This window comes from Eutrema salsugineum, unplaced genomic scaffold (genome assembly GCF_000478725.1).
Source record: "Eutrema salsugineum unplaced genomic scaffold, Eutsalg1_0 scaffold_19, whole genome shotgun sequence".
NCBI classification, from domain to species: domain Eukaryota; kingdom Viridiplantae; phylum Streptophyta; class Magnoliopsida; order Brassicales; family Brassicaceae; genus Eutrema; species Eutrema salsugineum.
The window spans coordinates 2,617,472-2,632,372 of record NW_006256838.1 but is presented as its reverse complement, the minus strand read 5'-3'; the positions used below and the strand labels follow the sequence as shown (position 1 = coordinate 2,632,372).

The following is a 14,901-nucleotide window of genomic DNA, read 5'->3' as shown; positions in this document are numbered from 1 at the left end:
TCATCATGCTCCTTAAATTTTCAAAATGGCACCAATATTCAGTGGATTGGAAACTAATATCATGCTGTTTCCAATTCAACTGAAAATTTTGCTTAATTGGTTGTGTCTATCTTTGGCTGATGGTTAAGAACTTTCTTATGCTTAGGCGGTAGTGACAAGGAGGTTGCTGAGCCGTACTCGGTTTACACGGTAAGAAGGAAGGCTTCTGGGAGAAAAAGGAATATAGACGCATCCTCCTCTGGTGCAGTGACTCGCCTTCGCCTTGACTTGATATCAAGCTCTGGGTATGAAAACTCATTCAATGTTATAAAAGTTGTTTAGTATTGGGAAAATAAGATCTGGTAATGACTAATGGTAGCTATGGATATGTGGAATCAGGATAGAACATAGTACATGCTACATAGTTTGTCGATGCTGTATTGTGGCTTGTTCTGTTAAGAATCTTATCAGTAAGGAATTAAGATGATATGACTGGTATTAGTGTTGAACCTATCATGCCCATCAAATTTGTTTAGCATTTTGTGGCCTGTGTAAAATTCAAGCATGTCTTTGTTTTAGTAAGTCTTTTTGAAATTTGTATCACAGGAAGAAAACACATCAAGCCAATGAAAACAAACCGAAGCCCTCGAAAGCGGCTCCCAGAAAGGTGAGTTCAGGAAAGCTCTAGCTATATATACTCATCAGAATTGTAATAGTTCTGTGTTGCTCTCATCTTTCTGTAAAAAGTAGTCATTTATTTTGATCTATCGGTTTTTTTCCGGCTCTAGCAAATTGTATATCAGTGCATCGTATGTTTGATCGGTCAAAACGTCTTCTGCCATTATATATGAAAACCAGTGCTACGCATAGGTCGAAGAGGGGTGTCTTGTCTTTCAATTTCATGTATATTCTTCTCTTTTCAAAAGGTGGATTCAGAATATTGTCGTGAGATACTCTGTTATAGCTGTTTAATGAGATACGCAACCTGTATCACTCATTATTCATTTGTAGAGCCTTCGACCTATTGATACCATATAAGTTTGCTCCAAATTTAATTCTTTATCTATGGTGTTACATTACAGAGGCAGCGAACGGTAAAGGATGAGAAAGATAATTTGGCTCATGGAGTTTCTCAGGATTATATCGAGCAGCAGAGAGCGTATTTTGCAGAGGTCGATGCATTTGAGCTGCCAGAAGAAGAGGTATCTAGTAGCGACTTAGACTAAGTAAGAAGTGATAACTATCTTAAGGATATCAATGACACACCATAACCCGTTCGTATCACTGTATAGCTAAGGTTTCTTCTCACTGGGAATATTTCACTGATCCCTTTATACACATGACATGCCAACCTTTATGTATAAAAAAGGATATCAGTTTATAATATTTGACTTCGTTTTACTGGGAGAACTTTCGTGGTTCTTAGATAGATATGAAATGAAAAAAGTCAGTTTACAACACAAGCTTTATACCACGACCGAGAGAGACAAGCTATATATATATATATATATATAAATATACATACATCATACAATTACATTCACACATCAAGCATTGTAGTACTCGTTCTGGTTCATTGAGGCAAAATCAGCTCATAGAACGAATCAAGAACACAATAGATTCACATAGTCAAGCTTTGTTCATGTCTCCGATGATGAGAGCTTTGCCAGTGGATCCTTGTCTAGGAACAGAGAACAGAGCTCTCTTCATACTCCCCATGGAAGAACTAAACCCTTTTATTCCACCATTGGAGTAACACAGAGTCGAGGTCGGCGACGACCTAAGCTCATGCTCTTTGTAACTAGCATACAGAACCGTTGATTTTTTACTAAGACTCACTGGTTTTCTCAAAGAATGTGGCGGCGAGGAGGACAAGGAAGATGAAGAAGACGTAGACGACCAAGAAAACGATGACCCAGAGACACAGTTGGTCGTCTTCTTGCTACTGTTACTGCTCTTCCTGAGATCATGGAACAGAGACATAGACAGGATTCTACTTAGTTTTGTTCTCACCTTGTTCTGTCTCTTTGGCGTTGACAAAATCCCGGAAGAGGAGTAATACGACGGAGGCGGCGTGAGCGGCGGAAGAAAAGAGCGATTTGAAAAGTGGTTGTGTTTGGGTGTGCCTGGCCTTGACTCCCATACAAATGGTATGGAGGCTCCACCATAGTAGGATGATCTCTCTTCTTGATCCTCATCTATTGCAGAGTACTCCACCTCATCTCTTAATGGCATTTTTATACAAACTCTCTCTATCTGTGCTGTAGTCTCTTGTATAAGCGCGTTGATGGAAACAAGAAGCGACAGATTCGAAGGTTTGAGAGGTGGTTAGATCTTACACGAACACAAACTTAAAGAGAGACAAAAGGGGGATCTACTTTTGAGAAGAGTCTTCTTTGCATGGTTGCAAGTGTGGATATTTATCCTGTTCTTTTTTTCTAGTAAATGATTTTTGATTTCTCTATAAGAAATAATCAAATATGGATGGGCATATTACATGTAATCGAAAGATATCTCGAAATAATGCATAGGCCAAGAAATGGTTAGAATAATAAATGAAAGGTGGCTATCTTACTGTTGGATGTGTATGCATTACTTAATGCTTTTCATTAATTATGAGAGAGTCGTGGGGATCACTTTATTGGTAATAGTTAATTAAGTTTCAAACCTGTATATGCATTGCTTAGTGTTTTTAATACTTAAATTAAATATGTTACCTAATATAGAATTTCCTTCTGTTAACGTTATTTTTGTGTTCTTATTATTAAGGAATTGTTTATGTGACTAGCTAATCCAATCAACACACGTTTAAGCTTCAGAAGATGAAGACTTCACACAGTCACACCTACTAGTCCTCTTAAGTCCTACCAAAAATTTGAAAGCTCTTATCTTATTGGTCGTAATAAGGAACTACACAAGACCAAAAGTTTGTGTATGTTTTACATCCAAAAAGACATGAGTACATACATCTGATCTGAATCTGATGATGATATTAAATTGATGATAATATAACCAATCTGGACATCAGTTAATAGAAAAATCAGCTTTTGTCGGTTCTAATTGTTGGAATATTACGTCAGCGGAAAAAGAAATAGAAACGTGACGGATATAAAGAGGAGGATGATCAAGTGTTAATGATTTTGGGCCGTTGGATGAAAGGAGAGGAATACAGTTGAGACCGTATAATTAATTAATGAAGGTCCCGTTCTCTCCTACAGTCATACTCAGATGTTGCTTTAATTCGATTTTTTTCTTTTTTTCCGTTTTGTCTTTGTTGGTTAATGAAATAGCCACAAATTTAGTTCGAAAACTATATGAGAATGCTCAACGCCTCAACCTATTTATTTGACGCATACATAACTATATATACATTATTATACATTATATCGCACGGGGACGGTGGGTATTATGTAAATTTCCGGATGTGAAATTGTATCTGAATACACAAACAACACAATTTTTTTTTTTGTAATAGAAAAATAAGCCTATAATATCGTGGACACTTTGTAGAAACAATATGTCCATGTAAAAATGAGTACCGAATACACTTAAACGTACGTATTTTTTGCTATGACATGTCACATGCATCATGCATGTATGTAAAGTTTTTTCTTTTTCTTTTTGCTATGACATGTATGTAAAGTTCATAACTTGTATATAGTTTATTCTTATCTACGTATATAAATGACGACCTAAATTCGTGTTTCCATGGGTTTGGTTTATGCTTCCGAGTCAGAAAGTCCCAATTAGTGATTTTGAGTTGACCCCAAAAAAAAAAAAAAATTAAATGCGGAAGATTTGATTCACGACACCTTTTAGGCAGCTCCGTAATTAACGGCCCAAGTCTACTTCCTCAATTAACGGCCCAAGTCCACTTCCTCAATTAACGGCCCCAAATTGGCATTTTTATTACACAATCCTATTAGAGAAAAACAATAACCAATCAATACAAGCCACGTACGTAAGTCACACATGATAATCCTCATTACATTTCTTAAACCCTCCGAAAGACTCGATTAACGAGAAAACACAATCATGGGGAATTTTACTTGTTCAGATTCAAGAGCTCTTTTCTTTATTGTTTGCTTCTGGGCAGCAACTATGATTACTGTGATGGGTCTCTTTATTTCTTTCTGTTTCCCATTTGAATTGGACAAACCAATTGTTTCTCGAGGCGGAAAATGGCGGAGAGGTTTCAGATCCCTGCGGCGGAGGCGAATCCGGGTACACCCAGAATCCGGGAGGTGAGAATCGAACCCGGGTCCGAGAATCTTAACCCGGCGAAATCAAAGAGAGGAGCTGAAATCGACATTTCTCCACCGTTGGAGTGGGATCAGAAGGCGGTAACCGGATTTGGTGGTCGTGGGTATTGCGTTCCCTTCAAACTCGGAGACAATAACGTGAGTTCTGTAACTAATCTCTGATTTGCAATGTCGATTTATTCCTCGTTGAGTAATGCATCTGTAAGTAGTATACTTTTGAAATGCTGCCTTGTTCACTGTATGTCTTGTTTGGGTCAGAGGCAGAGCTAATAATTGATAGCTAAATTCGATTTGGTGACGATTATCGAATTCTTTATGGAAACCTTTCCATATTATCTTAACATTTTACCAAAAAAAAAAAAAAAAAAAACCTTTCCATATTCTAGGTGGTTGATAGTTGAACTAAGTAGAAATTTCAAAACTTTGTGTAGTGATCTATCATAATGTAGACATCTTTTGATAGTTTTAAGGTCGTCTTGAACTTTTTTGCTCTGCCTTTTAATTTTGAAGGTTTGATCATGTTATAGTTGAAGCATGAGAATGACAAGAAAATGTTACAAAAAATTATCTTTTGGTGTGCGTGAGACATAATTTTGATTTGTCATTTTTCAGGACGGTGTGCGAGAATTTGACATACAGAGAATGGAAAAACAGGCAGCAGAGCTCGAGAAGGATCTGATTATGAAAGAGTTAGAAACTTTAGATTTTCTGGAAGCTCTTGGATCAACCAAAAGGATTTTCGAAGACTTGAAGCGGCTGAGGCATCAACAAGCATTGAGATGCATGGAGACCCCTGAACATCTTCATTCACACATCAAAGAGATGATCGATGAACACTGCCATCATAATCCCCTGAAGTCTCCAGAAATGGTCTTCATGGAATCGAAGCAAGCCAGTATGAATCTTGGTAAAACCATGGATGATCTTGCGATGATCCAATCACATGTTGAATCTCTGAATATGAAAACGGAGGAGCAAAAAGATTTCCTTGGAGCGGCGTCTCTAGCGGAGGAGCTTAACCGTTTGAGGTTAAAACCAGCAGGTCCAGATCAAGAAGAGAGATTCAGTGCCGAGAAATTAACCTTGAATCCGCAATGCGAACAGGTTAAGATGGTGACCGAAACCAATGATACAACTTTCCATAGACAGAGCAAGACTTGTCTGAAAACCGCAGAGATAAGATTGACTGCTGCAAGAAAAATGGAAGAAGCTGCGAGAGCAGCGGAAGCACTTGCGATTGCTGAAATGACCATATTATCCAGCGTGGAAAACCAAGACGGTCTCTGTTCCCTGGAGCCTCCAACACTTCAGGCACTGATGGAAAAAGACTTATCCACCGATATCTCAAGAATAGAGATCCTGAGGAAGCTGGAGGAAGCTAATGAAGAAGTTAAACAAAGTAAACAAGCCTTGGAAACAGCGTTAAACCGGGTAGAAATAGCTAGAGTGAAGCAACTTGAAGCAGAAGACGCGTTTCGACAGTGGAACATTGAGTCATGGAAAGATCAGAAAGCTATTAGAGGGAAGCGGTCAATGAAAGGAGATAACTTTCCTCGATGCTCCTTATTGAGCCATATTGTGAACCAGCAGGAGCCGCTGATTGATCTCTCTAAGCCAGTGCTGAAACGTAATGTTTCAACCAGCAATGTTCTTAATCGGAATCAGGTTTCTGCCGTCGATGATAAACAGTTGGTCATTCCCAGGAGAAAGTTTAGGTTCATACACAGCAAGGTTTCAGAACAGAGTAAGCAAAAACCCGGCCTTTGAAAACCTGTTTTTTTTTTTTTTTTGTCTTGGTTTTAATTGGTTTGATCACTGATGGCTGTTGTTTGCTTCTATCATAAGCAAACCAAAATGATTAGAGTGAAATTGTGTCGTTTTGACTCAAACTTGATGAAAAGAAAGACATTATGAAAAGTGAAAGGTTATTTTTTTTTTTGTAATCATAATTAATTATGGGAGTTAGTGGAGGGCATTGCATTACTCATATGATTTAGGTGGTAAGCGGTTGGTTATTTTAATTAATGTAGTTAAAGGGTTAAATTAGTTGATTAGGTGACCCACAATGAATAACTCGACTAAGTTGTCTTTTTATATACTTTTGTAAGCTAGATACATTAGCTAAAGCTCTTTGTCATTTAAGTCCGGATTGGACAGGATCTCTTAAGTATATAAGTTTGAAGTCGTGATAAAAAAAAAAAAGATTAGATTTCTTATCTTTATCTTATTTTGATAAAGTAATTAGTATTATATATTTATATCTTGAGCCTATAGAACACAATGTAAAAAATTGATGTTTCTGTAAGTAGAATAAAAAAATCATTCTCTTCATGACCAGTTTGGGAGTTGACGTATCAGATTCAGAATGATGACGTGGTCACGGCTCATATGGCATTTTTAACATAACCAGTAAGAAAAAGCCACCACGTGTCTTGGAATTCACTACATAGATATTGTGTGGTGCCTTCACATTGGCCAGAGTGTGGGGCCGTGAGAAGTCACGGAAAACGATATCCTAAAGGGCCAAAAACTGAATAAATAAATTACAATATAAAGTGGGGGAAATTTAAGAGCGGCGTGGGTTAGCAAAAATCATTGTCTCATGCTAAAAACGTTCAACTCCAAACACGTGGGCCAACTTTTCTCCGTGTCAACAATCCGACGGTACGTTCGTACTTTGAAATTAGGTTGCTTTGCTCCTTTCGTGTCAATAATCCAAAAGACACAACGTCTTTCTCTTAGTTATTGTGGCTTCTTTATCATCTTTTTTTAAATGTTATAATTACCTTGTGCTCTGCTTATAAAAAGAAAAGGATGTATATATACTCCATAGAGATGCAGATCAAGCTCATGAGAAACTGAAGAAAAAAAAAGAACGAAGATCTCCTTATTAAATAGTCAATAAATAAGCCGATCGATCTTTAATGAGATCGGTCGTCCAAGTATGGAGGCTGGACAGTAGCATCTGGCTTGACAGTCCGACTTCATTTAAGCCATGGTACCTTAATTATGCAATCATTCTGATCTCATTCTTTAAATCTCTTATAGACATGGAGTATATGATTCTCTGATAAAGTTATATACATATACAAACCATAAAATGCGATCAAATGATAATTAATATATAACTGCAGATTAATTTCAGGCTAAACCATATTGAGAAGTGAAGATCACGAGATTATCTAGGCATGGGTGGGATTTTCGGTATTAAGTTCATGTTCGGATCATAATCTACTTAGATCGGACTTAAGTTCTGATCAGTGGACTGTTATCACCTAAGTGGGACTGGTCATTATAGTCTTGTATCAATTATATGTTTAGGGTTTAGTATAGAGCATAAGTATCGAAGATTATCCACCTATGTTTCGTGTATCCCACATTACATCTCTAAAGGTGTCTCGATCGAAAGGCAAGTCATTTTTTTCCTGGCTATCAAATGCACTATTTTATGTTAAGTGTTTGTAACGGAGAAAGGTTTGAAGTATATTATTGTGTGTGCAGCATACCAATAATATGATTATCTAATTGACTAACCCTTACAAAAACTCATAGATCTTAGCATATTTCGAACATGGAGTAATGCTAATGCACACGTCATAAGTCCCTGCATCATCTGTTTTCTGTTGACATACATGAGACAATACATGATTATCTATGCAATTTTGTTTTAATTGATTTAAGATAAAGAAATAAGGGCAATACTCAACCAATGAGAAAAACGAAATTGAAACAAGTTGACCAAGTGGGAAAATTTGAAACCACCCTTACAAAAACTGATATTCATATCCTCTAAAACGTTTGACAAAATTACTTTTAGTCACACTTTTAGTCACACATTGTTTATTTTTATAAGTTTTTAGTTCACCACAAATTTTTTTTTTTAATAATGAATAAAGAATTTATTCAATCAAAACAGTTTTACATCAAATGCTTCATGTTTTTAATAAGTAAAATCTAAAACATATACATTAGTTTCTAATGCCAAACCAGAAGATGAGACCACTCTCATAATCCTTGTTTCCTTGAAGCCAGATGGTGTTTAATCGGGTCTGAACTGTTTTGTCGAGAATCTTTATCAACCTCAACGGTAGAAAAGACTCTTCCTATGTTTACGAGCGTTTCTCTCTCTCCACAAGCCGTAGATAGTTGCATGAAATGTATATATGTGAACAACAAGGCAATTTTGCACAGCGCACTTGATCCCAGTTAGTAGTATATATCTCCTTTAGATTCCCCTTACAAGAGCTTCCCATATCTGTGCTGAATAAGCACACTAAAAAACAAGTGCTGCTTTGTCTCTAGGGGATGATGTTGACATAGAACACAAGTAGGATCAGTTCACCACATTCCAACATAAAATCCTATTAAAAAAAATCACCTGCATGATGTCGAAAAAAAATCACCGGCATTATTAACAAATATCTTAAAATATCATGGCTTATTGTGCATGTTGTTTTTTTTCCAGTTAACCACATTTTAATAAGGATTAGGGCACATAACGATTTTTTTGCTAAGGCCACATAACGATTTAACACATGTAATATGTTCATTTGTCTGAACAACATACTTTTAGTTCCTGATCGGATTCTTGGGTTCTAAGAAATCTATGTTACCTAACCCTATTATTGGCTTGGCAAGCTGTGATCTACGAAACCGCTTGCATCAACATACACACAACTGAACCATCGATTTAGTCTTCTACGTGATTGATACACCCATCCGCAATCGAATCTCCACCTCCAGACTATTAAGGAGAAGACTCCTGTTGAATCCAAAGGTTTGAACATCGAGCAAGGCCAAGACAAAGGGCTCACATTAAAGCCCATCAGCGAAGAATCAAGGCCCAAGATAAGCTCTCTGCAACAATGGTCATATACACGTGGACAAAATGACGAGGGCATTTCTAAAACAGCCTCTGTTTCTCTTGAAGAACAGAGTACGACCTACTGTCCAAAACCGTCGATTTGTACCTACAGTAGGTTTAATGCTTTGCAGTCTCTTGTCGAGAAGGAAGACAGCTGTTAAGGATCATTGTTGCTTTAGGGTTTTCTTATTCTAGTATAAAAAGAAGATGTAATGCAACTTGTAACACTTGAGTTGAAGTTAAGAGAAAATCTCTGTTTTACACTCTTCTCCTTCAAACTTTTGTTCATCTCTTTATGGTATCAGAGCCAGGTTGTAGACGACCACTATGGCAGATGAACCCTCGTCGCAACCAGACCCTGCTCAGTCTTCGCACTCAGCATCAGCTCCGCCTCCGACAACTTCTGTTGGAAATCCACTTACTTCGAACGGATCTACGACGCCGACAACTGGAGTTCCAGCTCAGGCGACTACACCAGCTACAGCACCTCAACGCCCTCCACCGCTCTATTTCCCGGTGTCACAGATCCCTCCGTTTTCTGTACCGCCACCTTTAACAACACATGTCCCATTACAACGTTCAGATCTGGGTGTACCACCGTCTCATCCGACTATTCTTCAAGCACCGCCATCGATGCTTGTCGCTCCGGCTTATACTCCGGCAACGCTTTCTATCACTCAGGTGGTGACCTTAAAGCTAAATGAATCCAACTACCTGTCTTGGAAGCTTTAGTTTGAACAGTTCCTTCAAAGTCAGATGCTTCTTGGTTATGTCACTGGAGCTATCGCTCGTCCTTCTCCAACGGTTCTAGCTCGTAATGGAGACCAAGTAGTAGAGACACACGATCCAGAGTTTCTTCAATGGGTTCAAACTGATCAGCTCATAATGGCGTGGCTTTATGGTTCACTTTCTGAGGATGCGCTGAAAAGCATTTATGGACTCAAATCCTCTCAAGAGGTATGGTTCTCTCTTGCCAAGAAATACAATAGAGTCTCTGCAACTCGGAAGCTAGATATTCAACGGCGCATTCAAACCACCATTAAAGGGAGTAAACCTTTGACTCAATATCTGTCGGAAATACAGTCTCTGTGTGATCAGCTGGACTCTATAGGGTCACCAATATCTGAACATGAAAAGATATATGGTATTCTAAACGGGCTAGGTCGTGAATATGAGTCTATAGTCACTGTGATAGAAGATGCTATGGACACATATCCAGGGCCTCGCTTTGATGATGTTCTGTACAAGCTCAAGGGCTTTGATGACAAACTCCAGTCTTACGAGGCTACGCTCTCTGCAACACCACATCAAGCTTTCTATACGGACAGGGTAGGCTACACAGGCAGGGGCAGAGGACAAGGCCGAGGAGGCTCCCAAGGCAACCGCGGAAGAGGATCGTACTCCACTCAGGGGAGAGGTTTCCCACAACAGTTCGGCCAGGGAGTCAGTGGTGCAAATCCAAGGAGCTCCTCAATGCCCACTAGTTGTCAAAATCAACAACCACAATGTCAAATCTGTGAAAAAGTGGGTCATTTGGCAAAAGACTGTTGGCATCGCTATGATGAACCCGCTCAAGCTATGGCTGCCCTGAAAATCACTGACGTCACCGATCAAGCTCATCAGGAATGGATACCTGACACAGGAGCATCCGCCCACATCACCAACTCCTCTCAACACCTTCAACACGTTCATCCTTATCATGGAACAGAAACAGTCATGGTTGGTAATGGTCAATTCCTTCCTATTACTCACACTGGATCCTCTTCCTTACCTTCAACTTCAGGTAACCTCCCTCTTAAAGAAGTCCTCGTATGTCCTGATATCGCTAAATCGCTGTTATCCGTTTCTAAGCTAACTAGAGACTATCCCTGCAAATTTGAGTTTGACTGTGATGCTGTGCGTATTACTGATAAGGAAACACGTAAGTTGCTGGTAAAGGGAAACAACACTGATGGTCTGTATTTGCTGGAGGGTTCGACATTTCAAGTGTTCTACTCATCAAGGCAACAGTCTGCAAGCGATGAGGTGTGGCATAGACGCTTGGGGCATCCAAATCCACACGTCCTCCAGCTCTTAGCAGCCAACAAATCTATCTTCATCAATAAGGCGGTTGATGCCATCTGTGAGGCGTGTCATCTTGGCAAGAGTTCACGTCTGTCATTTTCTGCTTCTAGTTTTATTGCTTCTAGGCCATTAGAAAGGATACATTGTGACCTTTGGGGCCCTTCTCCTACTCTTTCTGTTCAAGGGTTTAAATACTATGTGGTGTTTATTGATAATTTCTCAAGATACTGTTGGTTCTATCCTCTGAAAATGAAATCTGATTTTTTCTCCATCTTTATCCACTTTCAAAAAATGGTTGAGAATCAGCTCCAACAGAAAATTGGGGTCTTTCAATGTGACGGTGGTGGGGAGTTTGTAAGCAACAAGTTTGTCAATCATCTCCAATCATATGGCATAAAACAGATCATTTCCTGTCCTCACACACCCCAACAAAATGGGTTAGCTGAGAGGAAACACCGCCACATCACAGAATTGGGACTATCAATGTTGTTTCAGGGTTGTTTACCACAACGGTATTGGGTTGAAGCCTTCTTTACTGCAAACTACTTGAGCAATCTTCTACCACATTCTTCCTTGGCAAATAATAAAAGCCCACACGAGATACTTTATGGAAAACCACCTGTCTATTCTTTCCTTCGGGTATTTGGCAGTGCTTGTTATCCCACATTGCGTGACTATGCTCAAAATAAACTTGATCCTAGATCACTGCAGTGTGTATTTCTCGGATACAATGAGAAATACAAAGGCTATAGGTGTCTCCTTCCTACAACTGGTAGAGTCTATATCAGCCGCCATGTCATCTTTGATGAAACCAAGTTCCCATTTTCTTCTACTTATGCTCACTTACAGGACAAAGGATACACTCCTCTGCTCTCAGCTTGGCAAAGCAGCATTGCTCAAGCAACTCAATCTCCAGCCAATGAAGCTGTTCCATTACCAGTTTCCACTAGTGAGGAACCAACACCAATCATATCCTCGTTAGTTGATTCACAACAAATCTCTTCTTCAATGGATTCAGGTGCTCGGTCTCAGTCTCTTGATCAAAACGTTACTCTTCCTACAGAAACTGCAGGTGAGCTTACCACTGCAGAAAAGCTGAGTATTCTGGGTGTACGGCAGACTTTGACTCTGATCCTATAGGCAACAGTGCTCATGCTTCTGTGGATGGGACAGGCTCTCCGAGTTCACCAAGCTCTCTTGAAACTTACTCTCGATCAACGAGTCCTGCGCCACAAAACTCACACTCTTCTGCACCGGTTTCCATACCCGTCTCTAATCCTGAAGAGCAACAAACTCACAGAATGGTCACTCGATCTAAGTCAGGCATTTTTAAGCCAAACCAAAGATATGTGTTACTCACTCAAAAGGTAACATTTCCAGAACCGAGAACAGTTACAGAGGCTTTGAAACATCCTGGATGGAATGCTGCAATGAATGAGGAGTATGACAACTGCACTGAAACACAAACTTGGTCTCTGGTTCCATTCTCTCCTGAAATGAATGTACTGGGAAGCAAGTGGGTTTTCCGGACAAAACTACACGCAGATGGTTCTCTGGATAAGCTAAAAGCACGTCTTGTGGCTCAAGGGTACGCTCAAGAAGAAGGAATAGATTATTTGGAGACATATAGTCCAGTTGTTCGGTCAGCCACGGTTCGCTTAGTTCTGGATATAGCTACTGTAATGACTTGGGAAATAAAACAAATGGACATTAAGAACGCCTTCTTACATGGGGATCTTACTGAAACGGTGTATATGAAGCAGCCTACAGGTTTCATTGACAAAAGCAAACCAGATCATGTCTGTCTTCTACACAAGTCCCTTTATGGTTTAAAACAGTCTCCTCGGGCCTGGTTTGACAAGTTTAGCAGCTTTCTGTTGGACTTTGGGTTTACCTGCAGTATTAAAGATCCCTCTCTGTTCATCTACATCAAGGACAATGACCTGATCATGCTCCTTCTATATGTAGACGATATGTTGTTAACGGGCAACAACTCTGCAACACTAGAGAGATTACTAGCTCAACTCAGTCTCCAATTTCGAATGAAAGACATGGGTAAAATGAGCTACTTCCTTGGTATTCAGGCTCATCATCATAGTGAGGGTCTATTCTTATCTTAGCACAAATACGCGGAGGACTTATTAAAGGTTGCAGCAATGAACGACTGCTCTGCAATGCCAACACCTCTTCCTCTTCGACTGGATGACAACCTGGAGAACCAAGAACCATTCTCTAACAGTCTAGCTGGTAAGCTGCAATACTTAACCCTTACTCGGCCAGATATACAGTTCGCAGTAAATTTTGTCTGCCAAAAGATGCATGCTCCATCAGTCTCAGACTTCAAGCATCTAAAGAGGATACTGAGATATGTTAAAGGAACCATAACGATGGGAATCAACTTCTTGAGAGATACTGATTTTTCATTAAGGGCTTACAGTGACAGTGACTGGGCCGGTTGTAAGATCACTAGGCGTTCCACCGGTGGCTTCTGCATATTTTTGGGTTCCAATCTTATTTCTTGGTCGTCAAAGAAGCATCCTACCGTCTCTAAAAGTTCCACTGAGGCGGAAAATAGAACCATGTCTGAAGCTGCTTCTGAAATCACTTGGATTAACGCTGTCTTACGTGAACTTGGTGTCCCTGTTGAATCAACACCTGAACTCTATTGTGATAATCTCTCTGCAGTAATGCTTACGGCCAATCCCACGTTTCATGCTCGAACCAAACATTTTGAGCTGGATCATCACTATGTCCGTGAACAAGTTGCAATGAAATCTCTTGTGGTCAATCACATTTTGGCTGAACACCAGTTGGCGGATATTTTTACTAAGTCCCTTCCGTTTGCATCATTCAGCACTCTGAGGTACAAACTTGGTGTGGATGTTCCTTCGTTCACAACCACAACAAGTTTGAGGGGGGCTATTAAGGAGAAGACTCCTGTTGAATTGAACATTGAGCAAGGCCAAGACAAAGGGCTCACATTAAAGCCCATCAGCGAAGAATCAAGGCCCAAGATAAGCTCTCTGCAACAACGGTCATATACACGTGGACAAAACGACGAGGGCATTTCTAAAACAGCCTCTGTTTCTCTTGAAGAACAGAGTACGACCTACTGTCCAAAACCGTCGATTTGTACCTACAATAGGTTTAATGCTTTGTAGTCTCTTGTCGAGAAGGAAGACAGCTGTTAAGGATCATTGTTACTTTAGGGTTTTCTTATTCTAGTATAAAAAGAAGATGTAATGCAACTTGTAACACTTGAGTTGAAGTTAAGAGAAAATCTCTGTTTTACACTCTTCTCCTTCAAACTTTTGTTCATCTCTTTACAGACAGCAGAACCCGACGATGGCTCTAGCATCTGCTTACAGTTGCAAACTATGGTTCTCTCATTAACTGATCTATAGAAAGTTGTTCTTCTAGCTTCTTCAGACTTCTAGTGTACTTGGCTCCGGATTGAGACTCTTCAATCAGATACACATCTGCTTCGACAGAGCTCCGACCATGGACCATTACTAACTTTGTTCAGTTAGTTTCTTATCTTTAGCTAGTAGACTATTTTCAGAGAGTAACATAACATGTACTCTATGTGTAAACTCTTTTTAAATATAATGCATCAACTTTTCAAAATTAAAATAATTATACAATATTCTTTTTGTTTATTATGAATGTAATTTCCCACAATATGTACATACATTACATCAATTAAGGAAATTTGCTTAATACGTTATGGGA

At 39.4% G+C, this 14,901-nt stretch overlaps 3 protein-coding genes across 3 annotated transcripts in view; 2 read left to right on the top strand and 1 right to left on the bottom strand.

Annotated features, from left to right (window-relative positions):
- Positions 1 to 1,424, top strand: part of LOC18020177 — a 2,165-nt gene extending 741 nt beyond the window's left edge. Inside the window, exons 2-4 of the mRNA XM_006402942.2 lie at positions 146 to 284; positions 586 to 646; positions 1,062 to 1,424. Coding sequence (XP_006403005.2) covers positions 146 to 284; positions 586 to 646; positions 1,062 to 1,205 — 344 coding nt within the window. The 3' untranslated portion in view covers positions 1,206 to 1,424. The remainder of the gene's footprint in view (positions 1 to 145; positions 285 to 585; positions 647 to 1,061) is intronic.
- A 37-nt stretch (positions 1,425 to 1,461) lies between these two features.
- Positions 1,462 to 2,451, bottom strand: LOC18020176. Its single transcript, XM_006402941.2, has one exon. It carries the CDS (start codon positions 2,212 to 2,214, stop codon positions 1,609 to 1,611), a length of 606 nt encoding a protein of 201 aa, XP_006403004.1. The 5' UTR covers positions 2,215 to 2,451; the 3' UTR covers positions 1,462 to 1,608.
- Positions 2,452 to 4,021: 1,570 nt separating this feature from the next.
- On the top strand, positions 4,022 to 6,152 carry LOC18020175 (WEB family protein At3g56270). Its single transcript, XM_006402940.2, has 2 exons — positions 4,022 to 4,379; positions 4,854 to 6,152. Exons 1-2 carry the CDS (start codon positions 4,161 to 4,163, stop codon positions 6,006 to 6,008), a joined length of 1,374 nt encoding a protein of 457 aa, XP_006403003.1. The 5' UTR covers positions 4,022 to 4,160; the 3' UTR covers positions 6,009 to 6,152.
- Positions 6,153 to 14,901: the final 8,749 nt, after the last annotated feature.

Bases quoted from the DNA above. Each gene is read 5' to 3' on its own strand.
- LOC18020176 (XM_006402941.2), bottom strand. From the start codon at position 2,214: ATGCCATTAAGAGATGAGGTGGAGTACTCTGCAATAGATGAGGATCAA.
- LOC18020175 (XM_006402940.2), top strand. From the start codon at position 4,161: ATGGCGGAGAGGTTTCAGATCCCTGCGGCGGAGGCGAATCCGGGTACA. The intron at 4,380-4,853 runs GTGAGTTCTGTA...GTCATTTTTCAG, and splicing joins TCAAACTCGGAGACAATAAC to GACGGTGTGCGAGAATTTGA.